At 40.2% G+C, this 20866-nt stretch overlaps 1 protein-coding gene across 3 annotated transcripts in view; it reads left to right on the forward strand.

Moving 5' to 3' along the window:
- Positions 1-20866, forward strand: part of NALCN (sodium leak channel, non-selective) — a 261613-nt gene that overhangs the window by 151759 nt on the left and 88988 nt on the right. For all 3 annotated transcript variants that reach the window (XM_068163255.1, XM_068163339.1, XM_068163429.1), the window contains 3 exons: positions 3491-3682; positions 10105-10242; positions 13309-13383. In XM_068163255.1, the coding sequence (XP_068019356.1) occupies positions 3491-3682; positions 10105-10242; positions 13309-13383 (405 nt within the window). The remainder of the gene's footprint in view (positions 1-3490; positions 3683-10104; positions 10243-13308; positions 13384-20866) is intronic.

Here is a 20866-nt window from a genome sequence, read left to right on the forward strand (position 1 = left end):
CTGCTTTGGTAACCAATTTCATGTACTCAGATTATAGGGAATGTGATCATGAAGGAATGTGAAAGAAAGGACTTTATCTCATCTTGTTCTAATGGTGTGAAAGTTAAGCTGTCGAGTGTAACCTCTGTATCTAGGATCCTTTTTAGTTACTGAGACAGTGAAGGCTCATTCATTTTGTACAAGGGGTATAATATGTTTGAAATGTTTTCTTTAGTAGAATTTTTCTCACTCTCCCCTTTGGCAGTAAAGCCTAGATGACTAATGTATTTTGCAGAGCTGACAGGTAAGGAGATGAATTTCATGCAAAATGCAAAGGTACACATGATTAGCAATCCACAAGGTACAGTGAACTCTTTCTGTGAACAACTTCTGTCAAACTTGTTTTGTCTTTAAAAGCAGCACAGCAATTGTACTTGACTTTCCACAAGGTCAATCTATAATTGCACTGTAATTCCTACCTTTCAGTTTCAATATGATTATTGTGGATATATAGTCAATAACTTAGGCTGGAAAGTCTTAGTCTTTGTAAGAGCTGTAGAATCTCATTTACTTCATATGCTGCTGTCTGTTGTCTCCAGCTGTTGTGGTGTGGTGTGTTGAAGTTTCTCCCAGCATTAAATTTTAAGCCAGACCAACTCAGAAGCAAATGAAGCTACATTTACAAGCAAAAACTACACTCTACAATGGAATGCAATGAATATGTACAAAATATACAGTATTTACAATATTAGATATTTATAATTAGCAAAAAACATGGAAACCCCCCATGTCCAAAAGACTAAGGAAGCTGCTCCACTGCCCACCCAAACCTCTCTGCTCCCCCCTGCCCTTCCCCCCCTGTACTGGAGAGAGAAAAGAGAGGAGTTGGGAGAAAGCAGTGTTAGTTCTTATCTCAAGGTCAGCCAGAAACGTTGTTATCTCCCATCCGAAGCAGAACAGTCAAGATCAGAGAAGAGAAAAGGAATGGGAATGGAAGTGAAATGTGAAAAATTGTTGTAATACATCTTCTCTTATCCCAGACTTTCATCCAATGAATTTGTTTAGAACAATCTTTTGTTTTCCTTTTTACACTCAATAGTGATTTATTTATATTTTTCTACTTTTCTGCTCGAAATCTGCAGCTAGATTTTAAAGGCATAGCCTAAAACCACCACATGTGGCTGCCACTGCCTCTTGTTCATGCTGATATTGTATCACTGTGCATGCCACCATAAGCAGCAGAATTTGGAGTATCAGAGTTGTCAGCAGCTTCTCCAGGGCAGAGTCAGCAGTAAATAGGTCAGGAGTTCCACACAAACATAGTTGTTCTGCTATTACTGAGAGTTGTCAAATATGCTAAATATGTTAATGACAGACATTGCTGTTTTCTCTGACATTGAGAAATGCCACTGTCATGGATTGTTTTGAATATCACAGAATCACAGGATCACCAAGGTTGGAAGAGACCTCAAAGATCACAAAGTCCAACCTGTCACCACAGACCTCATGATTAAACCATGGCACCAAGTACCACATCCAATCCCCTCTTGAGCAACTCCAGGGATGGTGACTCCACCACCTCCCTGGGCAGCCCATTCCAATGCCTAACAACTCCCTCAGTGAAGAACTTTCTCCTCACCTTGAGCCTAAACTTCCCCTGGCACAGCTTGAGACTGTGTTCTCTAGTTCTGGTGCTGGTTGCCTGGGAGAAGAGACCAACCCCCTCCTGGCTACAGCCACCCTTTAGGTAGTTGTAGACAGTAATAAAGTCCCCCCTGAGCCTCCTCTTCTCCAGACTAAACAATCCCAGCTCCCACAGCCTCTCCTCCTAGGGCTTGTGCTTGAGGCTTCTCCCCAGCCTCGTTGCCCTTCTCGGGATACATTCAAGTGTCACAATGTCCTTCTTAAACTGAGAGGGCCAGAACTGCACACAGTACTCATGGTGTGGCCTAACCAGTGCAGCGTACAGGGGCACAATGACTTCCCTGCTTCTGCTGGCCACACTATTCTTGATGCATGCCAGGATGCCATTGGTCCTCTTGGCCACTTGGGTACACTGGTGGCTCATGTTCAGACAGCTGTCAACCAGCACCCCCAGGTCCCTTTCTGTATGCTGCTATTCGTACCATGCTCATGTCATGCCAGCTTCAAAATGAAAGAGCTGGCTGGAGCAAAGTATTACGGGGCTTGCTGTCTAGATCGTGACATGAGAGGCTTCCTATTTGGGTTTCTGCTTTCCGGTTCTGGGCTTGGGGTGTTGTGCTTTTTTCACTGGGGTTGTCACTGGATGGGAGGCAGTGGGCTGTTAGCTTGCTGGCTTCTGCTTGCTGCTGCTTTTGACATTTTGCTATGCTTTTTCTGCAGATAGACTAAAGTAATTGTGCATTATGTTATCTCATTTATATGAAAATATTTTTATCTCACCCCAGAGGGTTTTTGTGTGTTACTTTCCCTCATTTCTGTGTTGGAGGGAAGCTTCTGTGTTAACCCATTACATGCCACACAACATTTCCCTTGTATGAGAAAGTAAAATGTTTATTCCAAAACTTCCTAGTTTATATGGTACACTGTGCAAGCAATTGTGTCCTGCGTCACTGAAATGAAAAGATGACTTGTTGGAGAAGAGTTGTGAGCTCTTTATGTGAATATGTAATGTGTAACAAATAACATAGAATCATAGAAAAATCTAGGTTGGAAGTGGCCTTTCAATGTCATCTCATCTAGCCTGACGCTCAAAACAAACCTTTGTTCAAAGACTGTTCAGGACCCTGTCCATTTAGAATGAGTATGAATTTTTAACAGTGATGATAGTTAAACTCAAGCAATTTACCTAGCACTGCAGTAGATTTTCAGTTGCTAAATCTAGACACATGTATTTTGACCTCTACCTGAAGCCATTCTTTTGTTTCATAGGACAGCATAAACCTTTACTGGTCTGTAATTCCACACTCCATTCAGATTTACTATCTGTAGCATGTTTTCTCTTTGTCTTTGTTCCCTTCGAAAGAGGTTTATCCAAGTGTTTCTGTGATTACCTATGATTAGTGAGTTGATTATATCCCTCTGCTGTCATCCCATGCCTGTGTGCATCAGATACTCCATTTTGAGAAAGGGTCATAGATAGCTCATTATATGCAAAATGACAGTGTATTACTGCTATATGTAGGGAAAAAAAGAGGTATGTAACAATAACTACTACACCGTAATCGTAAAAAGCTAAGCAAAAGACAAAATAGGTTAACAGTTGCCTGCTCACTGTGTAACTGCTGTTGTTACTTAAAAAAAACTCCAGACAGGCCAAGGTAAGCACAGACAAAACCTGACAGGTTCCAGGGTCTTCTTAGCCTAACATGCAATTTATGGTTTGTTACAAGTGGGGGCAATCTTGTGTTTACTGGGCTAGAAGGCTGCAAGTCCTTTTCTATCCTTGAGGACTCTGATCCTGTGAAAAGTTGTTGATTAATGTAATAAGTAAATAACTAATACAGTTGTATTTTCTCTTTCTTTGCAGGTTCTTAGAGTAGTTCGGCTTATAAAGATTTCCCCTGCTTTGGAGGATTTTGTGTATAAGATATTTGGACCAGGGAAAAAACTTGGGAGTTTGGTGGTATTTACTGCCAGCCTTTTAATTGTAATGTCAGCAATCAGTTTACAGATGTTTTGCTTTGTGGAAGAACTGGATAGATTTACAACCTTTCCACGGGCAAGTATTAAAAACATTGACTATTTGGTGAATTTTATTATTTTCTTATAATTTATGTTTTCTTACCAATGATGGTGGACTTAGAAGTGTTACATTCATGGGTGGACTCAATGGCTTAACGGTCTTTTCCAGCTAAATGAATCTATGTGATTCTATCATGTGGTCTTCCTTTCCTTCTGAGAGCCATGAAGCAGTTTATCTCCATATGTGTAGATAAAAGAATTGCATTTTCTGGTCATAACAGTCTTTCTGTAGTCCTTCAGTAGTAAAGTTTGTCTTTCTTTGGGTTAGATAATCTCTTTCTGCTGCAGAGAGAATATAGAGGAATTGTACATATGCACCCTGATGACAACACATCAAAGCGCATGATTAAACAGTACTCTGGCATGTTACAGAAAGAGGATTCATGTGCACAGTCATGAATATTAATCACAAAGTTTATATCAAATATGCCTATACAGAATGTATATCTTCATATTATTAAAGTGCTTGTTCTTGTTTTATAGAGGAATGTTTGTTTTACACAGGGTTATAAAACCTGTCTTCATCGAGAAAATGAGTGTTTGCCTTTTAGGTATAAATAATGGATATTTATGGGCATTGTGTTGATTCAGAATAGAACATTGAAAATCAATGGAAATTGGAGCTAATGTATTTATTGAAGCACACTGTTCTGAATGAAAATACTGTCATTTCTGTAATAATGGATTAGACTGAGTGTACATGGGTTGGTTCCACTGACAATTTATTTGTTTCTGTCATTCCACCTTGGTTATCCAATGCATCTGTTTTAGTGAAAGTGCATTGGTTGGAACAATTAAATAACAATGAATAGGGCAGCCTCAAGGGTCATGCATTTAGCAAACAAAATGGCTAGGCAACAATCTGTAATTATCAACCTGGACTTGATATATGGGAAGCTAGCCATCAAATGTAAGACTGAAAAATACCTACCCACGGGGAATAATGGAGCACCACGCTTTCTGTTTTGGAAAACGTGCTTTGAAAAGCAACCAGTAGGATCATTAAGAATTCAGTAGAATTCTTGATTGAAATTCTGAAGAAACAAAAAAAGAGGGGGAAAAAAAAAGAAAAGAAAACTGCAGCTTTGTGTATAAATACATGAAGGGCGAGTGTTAGGAAGACACAGCCAGGCTCTTCTCAGTGATATTCAGTGATAGCACAAGGGGCAGTGGGTGCAAGCTGGAGCATAGGAGGCTCTATCATATTGAATTTTAACAAATACAGGTGTACCCCAAATATAGCTTCAAAGTGTCAGGGAATATTTCATCCAGCAGATTATAGAGCTTTTTATAAACATAAAATATCCAAACTTTTTCTTATTTTCATATTAGAATTCTGGAGAAACAGAAGACCTGCTACACCAATAATATAGGAGTGTTCTTGCAGTACTGAACTGAAATGTTTTAATACTTTTTGTATGACAGCCAGAAGTAAGAGTGTCTCATTTTTAGTTGTTATTTTTGTACATATTCAGCTTATTATGAATGTTTCAGAAGTATAGTTTACAGTACGTGATTCCTTTTTGCAGTTTTTAGAGAAACATCACTATTAGGTTAATAGTGAGTAAAAATCTTGAACCCCAAAATTGTGATAGACAGTGTATGTGTTGGTCTTCCTTCAAAGAGGTCTGTCTTTCTAGCAGAGGCTGGAGAATTTTCACTCATGTTGTCTTCTTTGAATAAAGAGCAGTTTGCCATAAGACAGTTATAAAATATGTAATTTTGGGTTCATCTGGAATGTATTATTTTCAAAACATGGCTGAAGACATACTTGCGTTACTTTATGCTGTAGGAGATGACAGGAGGTTTGCAATAGCAGAATTAGCTAAGATAATTTTTTAGGAGCTTACTCCTAAAGAAATGCAAACCTAAAATGGCCAGGACTGTTGCTGTGGACTTTTTCAGTTACAAATGCAGAGAGGATTCAAATAAAAATGGTGACACTAGAGGCAGAATTTTGAGTTTGTACATTAAAGTGCTTTCTACACTGAAAACACACAAACCCAAAACCATTTTCAAGCTGTAAGTGCTTTATAACAAGGCACAGTATGGGTTTTGGAACAAGCAGACCTCCTCCTTTCACTAATGCTTCTAAATTGCATGTTTTCACATGGTTTCCTGACAACAGTCAATCGGCACAAGCTCGGTGTTGCCATGGCTACAAATTTCACCCTTCTCTTGGCCATTGCATTCCCATATGGACTAGATTTCTCTCTTCAAAAATAAAAATCCAGATGTTTGCTACAAGTTTTTTTAATTGATCTGCCCTCTCTATTTTTGCATGTCTTCTTGGACTGTGCATATTTGAGCCATGAGAACAACATGGGGCAGCTGGGACCCCTGCAGAAGAAATTGGAGGAGGGGTGTCTGTTCAAAGGCACAAGTGTAAGATGGCCACTAAGTTGAAAATTCACTATATACAAAAAAACCAAACAACACCACATTGTTAGTGCCTTTGATATCCAAGTCTTGGTTTCTCTTGGGGATTTGTGGCCATGTACTTACTACTCAGTGTCTCGGGCTGCAGAGGTGGGATGCAGCTTTTATTTTGAACGAGTCAACACCAGAGTGAAAGCCAGGCCCAACTGATCTCAGCAGCAAAAATCCTGCAGTCTTTGGCAAAACCAGGACTTCAGTCCTAACCTTGATCTTGGAGAAAGCACAGGTTGTGAAGTGTTCAACCTAAGCATCATTCATTTGAAAAAGTGAAGAATGAGGCCTTCTTCTCTGGTGTAGTTACAATCTCAGTGCCACTTCCAGATTCTCGTAGGACAGATACCCTTTCAGGGTGCTATTGAGCACTCCTGGCTGTGTTAGAAGAAGGCAAGTTTACACAGGTATAGGTCATTCCAAGCATTTTAGTGCTGGCCTAAGTCCTTTTAGATTAATTTGCAGAAGTAATCCCACTGATTATAAGACTGCTTCCCTGAATAAGGCCATTTGCATATGGCCCATAATACTTTATGGACAAGCAGCAATTACAAGTCAAGTACATTATAACTATAAGGACTAATTTGTGTGGCACCACTCCTGTTGGACAAGATATCAGAACTGGTACTTTGGTTCTTATATTCCACTGAAACTCTGCCAATCTTCCACTATAAATAAAAAGGTATTTTGACTCCCATCATCAAAACAGCTAATTAAGTAATGGGGTATAAATACTCAAAGAAATTTACAGTCTTTTCTATAACACAAATTAATTCAGAAAATCACCATTTGCATATATCTCTAAGTCTCATCTTCACAGATGTTGATTCTGCCAGCTAGTTGCATTTCAAATTAATTTTAAAATAAACAGTGGGAAGTGTACCTTTCAGCTAAAAATAACTTCCTCCAATGGAGAAGCTGCAAAGCACATATTCATTGTGCACTGCCTTATTTTCTTAACACTAATGATTTGTCACATACTGGACTTCAACGCTGTAATAAAATGTTTAAATTATAGTGAAAGGTCATATTTTATAACTATATGCCTTAAGGACAACTGTTTTAGATGGAAGATTATATTTTCAAGATGTGTGGTAGGTTGAAGGCTGATCCTTCCTTCCCTCCCACCACAGGCAGAAAAAATGAGACTCAGACAAATGGATTGCAGAAGTGGTGGAAAGTTTAAATGAAAAAGCAGTGAGTGTTTTACAGAGAACCACAATCACAGTGACAAAAGGAGATCTGAAAGCATACCCAGAGGCATCCCAGCACTCCCCTCTCCCCACCTGAGGGTACATCCAAAATCCCAAGGGCTCTTTCTCCTCCCGCTCCTCCACTGTTAGGCTAATCTCAGCGAGCCAGATCTGAGACTGCCCTTCCCCCTTCTCCTCCAGACATTAGGCCTGGCCAGGCCCCAAGATGCCTCAAGATGACTCCCCCTCCGTTACCAGATAGGAACCATCTCCATAGGAGCGGTGAGGGAAGAAAGAGGAAGTGTAGGACTTTGCAGGTAGATTCATAGGGAACAGGACATTATGGGATGAATACGCAGCTTCCTGTGTCCACCCATTGGGCTGGACCCTCAGGACACTGGAGGTGTGTCTTATGTGGCAGCAGCAGGGGGGCACCCAGCCCAAACTGCTACATGATATTAACAGAATGTCTTTTCCAAACTAATTTAGTGCTTGTATTAATGAGAGGTCCACAACATAGTATTGGAGATATATTTATACCTCAAAGATTTAATTACTTTCTTTTTCAAATGCAATGGTAATTTAGCATGATTCAGAAGAAAGGATGCTGCACTCATTGAATTACCCAGTCTCTCAAATGTTTTCAAAGCCAGTGGGGTGTATTATGTAATCCAGTGCCCACCGTGTGTTTCAGCAAAGAGTGTCGCACCAGTCACATAAAAACACCACTAGCTCCCAAGATGCTCCAAGTGCAGGCAAACAGAAAATGCATGGATTAACTTCACCTTCCCTCATGGAGAAAAGCTGAGAAGTGATGCTGAGCAACAATGAGGTGATTGTCGCATTTACCCTCAAACACCACTGGCAGCTATAGAGGTGGCTGAATTTCCTGCTTGTTTCACACATGCTCCTCTGGATACAGAAGGCCTCTTGTAGCTAAAGATCCCAAATATTCTCTTCGCTGCGTGTTTTGCAAGTGGAGTAATTTTGCTAAGTAACACTTGTTGAGGTTGGGGTTTTTTTTTTAAGGACCCTAGCAATTTTTGGTAAAGAAAGGAATCATTAATATGAGTTTATAGTGTGATGCAGTGTAGAGAATCTTGGTGTGTGACTGTGAGGGGACGCTAATTTGAAGGCAGGATGTGGCTGCAGGTCAGAAGTGTGCCAGTTAAGGCCAAGGTTACTGGCATGAACATAAAGTGGAGATCACTGTGCAAATTCCAATCCTCATATTTCAGCTCTCCTAACACATGACATAGCAAAGATTATAGCTGACATGAAGAATTTACAGAGAAGTAGCTGTGAGCAGTTTTCTCTGCTGTTTCTAGTTTATGATAGGCTTTGTTCTCCATGTGATCTGTGTGTTTTCAAAGGAAAAGCTGGGATGTTACATTTGGTCAAGATGCTGCTGATGTGGAAATGAAAGTCTTCAATTTAACTTCATCTCCCAGTGTGTGCCATTGCTCACCTGAATGCCATGTTCTGTTCTGTGCACACATTAGCTTCCCTTCTTGTGAGTAATTTGGACTTGTAGGCTTAATCATCTCTGAAAATTCAATTAGTGTGAAACTCCGAAAAGTAACTGTACAAATAGCTTTCAAACTCCTTGGTCCTAGCCTAATAGTGTGTTTATGCTTCTGTCTGCTTCAGAGTGCCACAAAAGATAGCACCAGTATGAAACTGAGCTGGGTTCTGGTCTGGGGTTTTTTGTGAGAGCCAGCAGGCAAATTTTTTACAAAGCCATTAAGAGTTAAATATTTGGGATCCCCCTAATATGTATGTTTGTGAAAATGTACAGTTCTTTCTCTGAACATGACCTAGAGGCAACATGATCCAATTTTTGTACTTTAAAATGTGTACCAGTTACAACGGACACAGGAAAAAAATATTCAGTCCTAGGATCTTTATCAGTAGTCAATTAAAGAGGACCAGGCACTGAGCTCAGACACTGCCTTCTATTGATACTGCTTAGTTAAATTTCTTCCTGCTTCCAGCAAACACTCTCCAAGGCAATCCCTGAGCATGGGCAGGGAAAAAATTCTCTGCAACTGGGCACTCCAAAAGGACAGTGCCTTTTATGCAGTGCCTTTCATAACAAAATGCTCTGAATTAGATTGTCCCTGCCTAGCCTAGCCCTGCTACATCATTCCAGCAAGCTTTGCATTTTCAGGCCCTCCTTTCAGACTTTAAGCATATAGCATGGACCCTTGATTTCATAATACAGAAACACCATGTGGTAAGCTAAGCCACCTCCTTGTCATTGAATACTAATGATGTGTTGCGACCATAGGAACATCACATAGGTCCAGGAGGAAGTGCAAGACCAAGTGCTGTATGTATGCACATGGACAGTCATCTCTAGAGTAAGTTGGCCTACACTGCAGGGTAGGAATCACAGCCTGGAGTGGACTTCCTTAAGGGCATGGATGTAATCTTAACAGTAAATATTGCATAACACAAAAGTGTGAGCATAATTAAAAAGTCTTGAGATGGTATAACATTCAAAACAATGATCTCTTATACTCAGGACATTTCTCCTATTTTCTCAGCCTTGTAGGAAATGAAAAGCTCTTCATATGGGCTAATGGATCTGTGTTTGCTCTGGAACAGCAATTTACCTAACTATAAAACTGCAATACAATTATTTATTAAGATTTAAAACACAAACCAAAGTAGATGTTCTGCTCTGTTAAATCAACTTGAGGAATGTGTCAATAGAAATCATATTAATACACTTCATTAGTTGTTAATCTATTTATAATTATTTTTCTTGTAGGCATTCATGTCAATGTTTCAGATTCTCACACAGGAAGGATGGGTGGACGTCATGGATCAGACACTTAATGCTGTAGGACACATGTGGGCACCAGTAGTTGCTATTTATTTTATACTGTATCATCTTTTTGCTACTCTGGTAAGTCTTTGCTTGCAAATGTGCTACGCTTTATTTTCAATTTTTTTCTTATCTTTTGTATTGCTTATTTTTCTCATCTAGAGAAAAGTAATTGTGATGCTGATTTTCATCATGGAATGCTTTAGGATTAGTTCTTTGATGTGGTACAATTTACGTGTCAGCCATGTAGCATAAGGTGGTGGTGTAAGGTGTTCAATAAGATCCAAGTCACACTGCTAGACTAACAATGTAATTGTTAACTGTCTTGTACCTTCACAGTTCTAATGATTACAGAGTTAAGCAAGTGCTTTTATTTGTCATGTACAAATTGTCTTCTCAGCTTCCATTTCATTTTCTTTGCAGCAGTAATTAAAGTGAGAAGTGTAAAGCCTCAGGATATAAACTCTGAACTAGAAATCACTGCTTTCCTGTTGCCTGATGCAAAATCGATGTAAAATCAATGCATGGAGAATATATCAAAAAATAAAAGGATGAGAACTAATATAGCAGTACATGCCTGTGTATGGATATGGCAATTATAGCTTAAATTATATTTTTTCTGTGTGCATTACAAGTAGTAACTAAAAGAAGCTTTCGGGATAACCTGTATCAGTAGGGCTGGTTCTGTATTTTGAATACCGACACAGAAAAATTACCACAATCAGGGAAATAACCATTTTGTGTGCCCTTAACTCACTCCTACTTTTGTTCATTTTGTATTTTGCATTCACTGCAGTTTTTGATACACTTATTTTCACTTTCTTAATTTCATTTTCTTTCTTTGCTCACTTGTCTATGTATATAAGGTACTAACAGTCTCTGTCAGCTTCCATCTACTGGTACTTTACAATATGTCCTGTTTCAGTACTACAGTCTAAATAATCCAATCTTTTCTTCATATAGATTGAAATTTTGACCACTTTACAAATGGTTGTAATGTGTATTTGATACTCATAGAACTGCTTAACTATATTAAAGCATAAGCCAAAAAATATATGTACTAGCTGATGTATAAGACATGTAATTTGCTTGCAAGGACTAGAGGAGTCTTTGCGGTTTGGAAGAGTAGCTTTTCATGCTGAAATGATCATTGAAACTCCTTTGGAAGTGGGGATAGAAAGCAGAAAGGAAGTGAATTTTGGTCATAGATTTGAAAGCAGTTAATGGTTAGGGAATTTTACTGTTATTTTTCTGATTCTTTGCCAAATATATCATCCAAACTGAAATATGTTTTTATCTCTTAGATAAGCATTAAGCAAGTCTATCAAGTAAACTAGCATCAGGTGGCCTCTGTGCTAAACGTTCACACCTTAACCGAGAAGTAACTTAGCTGTAAGAGCAATTTTCATGTTTTGAAAGAATCATCTGAATGTCTGCATTTGTTTACTCAAAGAATTTATTTTGCTAGGAATGAAGCACTTTTCAGTACACCATCCTCACTCCTTTTACAGGGAATTTGCATTTAAGTACCAAGGTCCTTGCTTTGCTTCCTAAGTGTACACATTTCTTCTCATTCACCTGTGGAAATTTTACATGGATGAAGAAACTGCTAAGACAACTTTGCAGGATTACCTGACCTTATGAAGTTGTTAGTTTCAACTCTAAGATATTCTTCAGACCCTGGAAGAGAGAAGCTATGTAGGACAGAGTTGTCTGGAGGCAAAAGAAGCTTAAAGAAAGAAAATTATGTGGAATTGGCAAAGGAGCATGAAAACAGTTGGACTGCTGCTTAAATCAAAAAGAAGAGTTCTAAGAATAAACAGCCATCAGTAAAATAGCATGAGGGAAGTCAAATGAAGAAATTACATCCAGAAGAGGGGGGAGGATTAGAATTAAGAAGTGATAATTGTGGGCATTTGTCACAGCATACTGTAGAGCCTTGGAAAGAAATTAATAGGTTTCACATTAAAAGGCAAAGAAAAGCCAAAGTTTAAATCAAAACCTCTGTTGGAAGTGTGGGCTGTTATTAGTTGAGGTGGTAGTGGAGGAAGTTAAACAAATCAGTTTGCATTTAACCTTTGTGCTGTTTCATCTTTGGTTCTTGTTTACTTAAAAAAAAAATGAAAACAGAATTGATGAAAGTCTTGACGCCTTGATGCATATCTGTGCAAGAAGCAGGAAGACTGTAAGGGCTGATATATTTAGAGACTACTATACTTAAGTAGTATGCTCTGAGCTGGTGATACCAGAGTATCCTAGTCTGTGTAAAGTATTTGAAGAAGAAAAGCACCATACTGTAAAACCCTGACATAATGATAGCAATACTGCTGATCAGCAATTAGGAATCAAAGTAATTTGTGCCAGGGATTATGTATTCTATCAGAGTTCTGAAGGCCCCCTTAACTTGAAGTGTTTGTAGTAGTCAGATCACTGAAAACTGTATGAACTACTGTTTAAGCATGTGGCATATATAATATGTCTGTGCAAACAGCTGTAGGGGAAAAAAAACAGCTTCTTTGGCCTCTGATCAGTATATCTACAGAAGGAAAATAGAATCATCTGATACACACTTTCCTCCCCTCCCCGAGATTCTTCCTCCTAGATGCATATTTACACAATATTTAGTGTGTAATACATGAAAGTGCATGGCTTACTATGCTGTGACTGCAAATGCTTGCAATCAATGAAGCAGTTTACTTTCCTTTTGAAGTGCAGTTAGCTACTTTGCAGAGGCACTCTGAGCAAGTCTGTAAAGAAGTGTCAGGTGGCCTCTGTGCTAAAAATTCACATGCAAATTGAAAAGCACCTGAGTTTTACAAACCATTTTAGGATTCCCATTTTCTGACTAACTTTCTTTTCATGTGAAATACATTTTAATGGGTATATTGTTAACCATATGCACTGGTCATGAATTGTACAATCAAAACTTTAAAAATTCATGTAATAGTTATATGATAAACTAAAAAGGAATTTACTACTTGCAAAATGCCTAGCAGACATATAGTAGTAGGTGATACTAGTTTAATGGCTGTCAAAGGCAAGAATCTCATTTACATCATTAGGGCCCTGATTTTTCCATGTCATTTCACAGTACTTCTTAAGAAAAACAGGACGCGCTTTAACAAATAATTTGTCATAATTTTGTAGATTCTACTCAGCCTGTTTGTTGCTGTTATTTTGGACAACTTGGAACTTGATGAAGATCTGAAGAAACTGAAACAAGTAAGAATGTGTTTTTATTGTGCTTGGAAGTAGTTTCACGAAAGTGTTACTTTAGTGGTGTTTTTATAGTAAAAAATGGGAAGTGTCTTCATAAAAATGAGCAAAACCATAGATGCCATAGATGTTGAGGAGAGCAGGAATACTTTATTAGATAGCAGACTATCACAAAAATTGAGGTAGCTATTAAGAGATTGTAAGAGAAATTCAGAAATTGGTTTCAATGTTCAGTGAAATTCATTTTAGGTAGTATCATAGTACGTTAGAGGTTGGAAGTGACTTCCAGAGGTCATTGGACAAATGAAATGTAGGGATAAACGATTGTTTCTCATAATAGAGCAAAGGTACCAGTAGAGGTGATCTTGGCTGGGACCTGTGCTACTCAGTATTCATAAGTTATTTTGAAAATGGGGTGAATAGTGAGATCACAGAGTTTGCTCATGGTGCAAAGTAAAGGCATGCCAAATTAAAGCTAACTGTGACGTATTCATATCTTGTGTCTGAGAAATAAAGCATCCGAAGAAACATCATGGCAATAAATACACAGAGAGAAGCAGCCTGCTAGATACGTGAATGTAGGCTTCAATTAAGCTATCTCCCATCCAGAAAGACTTTTTTTTAGTCATTTTAGGCATTCAGTCAGTTCAGTGCTTACCAAAAGACAAAGAAAATGCAGTTTTTGAAAGTTATTAAAGTGTTAAACAGAAGTGAAAGCATTACTGTTCTGCCATCCTCCAGGGACAGCAACTCCACTACCTCCCTGGAGGTGTTCAAGAGGGGATTGGACGTGGCATTTGATGCCATGGTCTAGTCATGAGGTCTATGGTGACAGATTGGACTCGTGATCTTGGAGGTCTCTTCCAACTTTAGTGATACGCTGATACTGTGATATACATCCAAGATATTTCCATGTCTTAAATGCTACATATGATAACATTGCTTTTTTAAAAATAAGACTAAGCCTTGAAAAGGTACAGACAAAGATAATTAGGGTTATCTTCAGCTTGCAAATGGCGTGACTGGGGACGAGGCTGAGACAGTTATATGAAATCACAAAAATTGAAAAGTTGAATAGAAGATTTTCCTCTGCAAGACAATGAGAAGGTACTAAATTACATCAATTTGGTTTGGCTTTACAACAAATTAATGGAATAAAAATTGTTGATAGAGTTGATAGAATAGAATAGAATAGAATAGAATAGAATAGAATAGAATAGACCAGGTTGAAGTGACCTTTGAGATCATAGAGTCCAACCTAACATCCAACACCATCCAATCAACTAAACCATGGCACCAAGCACCACATCCAGTCTCTTCCTAAACACCTCCAGTGATGGTGACTCCACCACCTCCCCAGGCAGCCCATTCCAATGGCCAATCACTCTTTCTGTGAAGAACTTCTTCCTAACCTCCAGCCTAAACCTCCCCTGGTACAGCTTGAGATTGTGTCCTCTTGTTCTGGTGATAGTAGCATTGGAGAAGAGATCAACCCCCACTTGGCTAAAACCTCCCTTCAGTTAGTTGAAGAGAGCAATAAGGTCTGCCCTGAACCTCCTCTTCTCCAGGCTAAGCAACCCCAGCTCCCTCAGCCTCTCCTCATAGGGCTTGTGCTCCAGACCCCTCACCAGCTTTGTTGCCCTTCTCTGGACACATTCCAGCAACTCAACATCTTTTCTAAACTGAGGGACCCAGAACTGGACACAGGATTCAAGGTGTGGCTTAACCAGTGCAGTATACAGGGGCAGAATGACCTCCCTGGTCCTGCTGGCCACACTGTTCCTGATACAGGCCAGGGTACCATTGGCCTTCTTGGCTGCCTGGGCACACTGCTGGCTCATGTTCAGCCCACTATCAACCAGCACCCCCAGGTCCCTTTCTGCCTGGCTGCTCTGACCCCAGACTGTAGCACTGCATGGGGTTATTGTGGCTAATGTGTAGAACCTGGTGCTTGGATGTGTTAAATCTCATGCTGTTGGATTCTGCCCATCTGTCCAGCCTGTCAAGGTCCCTCTGCAGAGCTCTCCTACCCTCTAACAGTTCAACACCTCTCCCCAGCTTGCTGTCATCTGCAAACTTACTGATCTGCTCGTCCAGGTCATCAATAAAGATATTAAACAGGATGGGGCCTAGCATTGATCCCTGGGGGACACCACTAGTGACTGGCTGCCAGCTGGATGTGGCACCATTCACCACCACTCTCTGGGCTCGGCCCTCCAGCCAGTTCCTAACCCAGCACACAGTGCTGCTGTCCAAGCCACAGGCTGACAGCTTGGCCAGGAGTTTGCTATGGGGGACGGAGTCAATGGCCTTGCTGATGTCCAGGTAGACTACATCCACTGCCTTCCCCACATCCACCAGGGAGTCACCTGATCATAGAAGGAGATCAGGTTGGTGAGGCAGGACCTGCCCTTCCTAGAATAGAATAGAATAGAATAGAATAGAATAGAATAGACCAGGTTGGAAGAGACCTTCAAGATCATCATGTCCAACCTACCATCCAACACCACCCAACCAACTAAACCATGCAACCAAGCACCCTGTCAAGTCTCCTCCTGAACACCTCCAGCGATGGTGACTCCACCACCTCCTTGGGCAGCCCATTCCAATGGGCAGTCACTCTCTCTGTGTAAAACTTCCTCCTAACCTCCAGGATTCCTAAATCCATGCTGGCTGTACCTGATCCCTTGGCCATCCTGGAAGTGCTGGGTGGTCTATAACAGACTCCAACCAGGATGTCTCCCTTCTTGGTCTTCCCTCTAATCTTCACCCACATTCACTCAACCTGATCATCCTTAATCTCTAGTTCCATGGCCTCTAGAGCCTCCCTGATGTACAGGGCCACCCTTCCACCCTTCCTTCCTCACCTGTCTCTCCTGAATGCTTGTAGCCATCAATTACAGTATTCCAGTCATGTGAGTCATCCCACCACGTTTCTGTGATAGCGACTCCATCATAACTTTCCTACTGTAACAAGACTTCCAGCTCCTCTTGTTAGTTGCCCATACTGTGTGCATTAGTGTACATGCACTTCAGCTGGGCTGCCGGTTTCACCCATGACTCCAGCTTACCACCCTCAGACTCCTTTCTGGGGGGACTGGTTTCAGCCCCTTCCCCCTTCAAATCTAGTTTAAAGCCCTGTCAATGAGAACTGTCAACTCACTTCCTAGAACCTTTTTCCCTTTGGGGGGTAGGCCATTCTCATGTGCTAAGATCTTTCTCCTCCCCTGAGACAGATGTACTGCATCTGTTGCTAGCTTACCCGGTGCCATAGAAAGTTCCCAAGATCAAAAACCCCAAAATTCTGTTGGTGGCACCAGCCCCTGAGCCACTTGTTAATTACACCTGCTTTCCTGTTCCTTTCAGTATTCCTTCCTGCTACTATGGGTATTGATGAAAAAATTATCTGTACCCCTGACCCCTCAACCAATTTTCCCAGAGCCTTGAAATCCTTTTTGATTGCCTTGGGAGCTCTGGTTGCAACATCATTGTTCCTTAACTGCATAACTATTTAGGAATAGTAACAGAGGGCTGCACCAGACTAGGCCGCCTTCTGGTAACATCCCTGACCTGGTATCCAGGGAGGCAGGAAACTTTCCTGTGGCAAGGATCTGGGTGACATATGGGGCCCTCTGTTCCCCTCAGGAGGGAATCACCAATAACAATTACCCTCCTCTTTTTTTTGAGGGAACAAGTCCTGATGCTGGGGGCAGGCTATTTTGCCTTAGGCAACACCTCAGATGGTGTGTCCTCTGGCATCAGCATCACCTCACCCTCAACTTCCAGTGCCCCATATTTGTTTTGTAAAGGTAGAGGAGAAGGTGAATTTGATACTGCTCCCTTTTCACTCAGAGCACATAAGTGAAATTTTTATTAATGTCTGTCAAGAAAAGGTAAGTTAGTCTCTAAAGAGTCCTTTTATGTATTTTCTAAAATAGAATGAATTTTAATAAAAGATTCCAATCAGATATTTTTATTAAGTAGAAATATTTTTTTCTTTACTGTCACCAAAATTGCTATAATATCCTGTTGATTTTAGGAGAATCACAGATTCTCAGTTGCTTGTAGAGTTGAAAGGTTTATTATCTATAGCACTATTCACATGCCAGGCAATTCAAATGTACAAGAGCAAGCATAAAATTTCCTTTCTGTGATTGCTGTAGTATTCAGATTTGTTTATTTGTAAGCTGGAGAAAGGAAACACAATTTGTACCTTCGATTTTAAATTCACCTGCAGTCAGTTGTTTATTATGCAGTTATTATTTTAAGGCAGTTTAAAACTGTTTCAAATATCTTCAGATCTAACTTAGAGCTATTAGATTCGCATTTTTAATACACATAAAAGAAATATCCCAAGAATAAAAAACTTTTTGCAGTTAAAAAAAAAAAGTCATTATTTTAAAGAAATGAGTGTATCTTCTGACATACACTGAAAAAAAATAAATCATGAGAATTCATTGTGCTTATTTAGAAAGCAGAATAACAGAAAGTTTTAATGCTTTTATATTTAATCCAAGACTCAGAACTTTAGAAGGAGCTGTCCTCAAGTTTTGGAACAATTATATATGAAAAAAAAATTGGCATACTTTTAGATGAAGATTGGAATGTTCTAAAATGTCAAAAGGATATAGGATTCATGTCACCTTGTTACCCATTTTTCTGGACTAAAATATCTTTATAATTATTGGTGGGTTTGTGTGCTAAAATCTGTGAAGTGAGAGCAAGCTTTCATACAAACTAGCTTTCCAGTATGAAAGTCACAGAACGACAGAATCCCAGAATCACAGAATGTTAGGAGTTGGAAGGGACCTCCAGAGATCATCAAATCCAACATCCATCAAGGCCAATATCCCGTGCCAATGCAGGATCACCTAGAGCAGGTCACACAGGTTTTGAAAGTCTGCAGGGAAGGAGACTCCACAACTTCTTTGGGCAGCCTGTTCCAGTGCTCACTATAAAGAAGTGTCTCCTCGTATTGAGATAGAACCTCGTGTGTTATCACAAGTTAGGTCTTGCAACCTAATATTCCATTATTATTTTTTGTCTCTCTCACACATAGCATGTTTCAACTTCCAGTGCTGGGGATGGCTGCAAATTGTAACTCACTTTCAGGCCTGGGGTACTTTTGTTGCCATTCTGTTGAAATGAGATGAACAGGAAGAAAAGGCCAAGGTTTTGCTAACAAACTCTTAGTATTTGCTGAAGTAGTCTATTTATACCTTTTCAATTTTTGTTTGCTTTTTTTTTTATTAACTGTTTCTGGATACTAAGCTATAAAATTTGGTTTCCATGCACTTTTGCTCTTCAAATATTCATCATCTTTTCATTTAAACCTGAAAAAGCTCATTGGTTTTCTAGCTAATGAAAATACATACTATTTTTATAGTTTCTGCTGGACACTCCTGGTGCTGTCTTTGTATATTGTCTGCAAAATGAATGAAGAAAACAACCTGAACTAAGTGCCCCGTTTATTTTTCTTTAACTTCTTACTGTGAACTTCTAGAGTAAATGTGTTTGCATTGATCTTTGATCTTTGTTTTGGTCAAGAAATCTTCATAATTAAACCCCTGTGAGAGCTTCACAGAGGTGAAGCCTAACAAAGTGATTTAAACAGTAGAACTGGTCATTGAGAGAAGGTAAATTAAAATTGGGCTGTTGGCCAAACCGAAGCTCACAAGTTCCATCAGTGAGGCCAAGAAGTTCTACCTAAACCTGGTTCTGGTAGGAGAAGGAAATCTAGACTGTCTGGTAGGAGGGTAATTGAAATGGGATGCCTGAAAAAGAACAAAAATAGAAAGTTTTCATTAATGTGGATTTGGGAATTGAGAAAATACAGTTACACACTGTGGGAGAGCTCTCATCAATTATTTTCATCTCAGTTAAAATGAAAGCACATAAATTTGACATGGCTTTTTTCTCCATTTGCCAGTCTGGTTTCTCATAGAACGGGAAGTCTTCAGTCTTTTTGGTGCCCAAATCAGGGATATCACTAAAGAACAACCCCAACATGGTGCAGTCATATGACTTTTACCCATTGCTGATCTTCCAGACAGATGGGGAGGAGGCTGCATCCCATAGTCTGAGGGGGATGAAGAGAGACTTCAAGGCCTTGGGATGGTTGGTGAAAGAGTCTGGGGCTTGTGATTTTCTCTTCTCTACTTCCAGTACCTAGCCACGATATGGAAGGGAGTAGAAGAATCCAGTCTATCAATACCTGTCTCTGAGAATGGTGCTACAGGCAGGGCTTTGAGTTTTTTGATAACAACTGGTTTTGTAGGACACCAGGATGGATGGAAGTATGTGGGAGAGCCTTATCTCACAAAGGAAAAAGGATTCTAGGACAAGAACTAGCAGGGCTCATTTACAGAGCTTTAAACTAGAGTTGAAGGGGGATGGGGTTGTTGCTGGGCTTGCATCAGTGGGGCAGTGTCCTGGTATTGTTGTGGATCAGAAGACCTCCCACCCGCCCAGGGAGCTCACTCCTTGCAATGCCTGTACACCAACACAAACAGGGGGAGTTAGAAATCCATGTGCAGTCAAGGGGTTATGATCTAGTGGCAATCACAGAGACATGGTGGGACAGCTCACATGACTGGAATGTGGTCATAGATGTCTATGTCCTTTTTAGGAAAGATCAATCAGCTAAGTGAGGTGGTGGTGTTGCTCTCTATGTGAGAGAGCAACTAGAATGTGTTGAGTTCAGCCCAGTGGTGGATGAGGGGTGAGTTGAGAGTTTGTGGGTGTGTATTAAGGGACACGTAGGCATGGGTGATACTGTTGTGGGTATCTGTTACAGACTACCTGATCAGGATGAAGAAGCTGATGAAGCTTTCTATAGACAGCTGACAGCCACCTCACAATCACAGGCCCTGATTGTCCTGGGGGACTTTAACTACTCAGACATTTGCTAGAAGGCCTACACAGCCACCCACAGTCCAGGAGGCTCCTGCAGTGCACTGATGATAACTTCTTGATGCAAATGGTGGATGAACCAACTAGGAGAGGAGCATTACTGGACCTGATACGCATCAGCAAGGAGGGACTAGTTGAAGCAGTGAAGGTTGAGGGCAGCCTTGGCTAGAGTGACCACAAGATGGTTTGGTTCAGGATCTTGTGTGGTAGGAAGAAAGTATCTAGCAGGATTACAACAGTGGATTTCAGCAGGGCCAACTTTGGCCTTTTCAGGCAATTGCTAAGGGAAATCTCATGCGACAGGGTACTAGAAGGCAGAGGGGCCCAAGACAGTTGGTTAGTATTCAAGGACCTCTTCTTCCAAGCTCAAGATCAGAGCATCCCAAAGAGCAGGAAATTGAGAAAGGGAGTCAGGAGACCTACATGGTTCATTTTCTAAAGCTGTACCTTGCACAGGAAGAATTGTAACAAATTATTACTAGGTTTTCTCCATGAGTGTCATAATATGACCTTCATTTATATTTGACACTACTTTTTCTCTTCTTTCAAAACGTGTCTGTCTTCATAAATTGACTTG

The sequence above is a fragment of the Melanerpes formicivorus genome, unplaced genomic scaffold (genome assembly GCF_026170545.1).
Source record: "Melanerpes formicivorus ecotype bairdi unplaced genomic scaffold, bMelFor1.0.p_v2 SCAF_1, whole genome shotgun sequence".
NCBI lineage: Eukaryota > Metazoa > Chordata > Aves > Piciformes > Picidae > Melanerpes > Melanerpes formicivorus.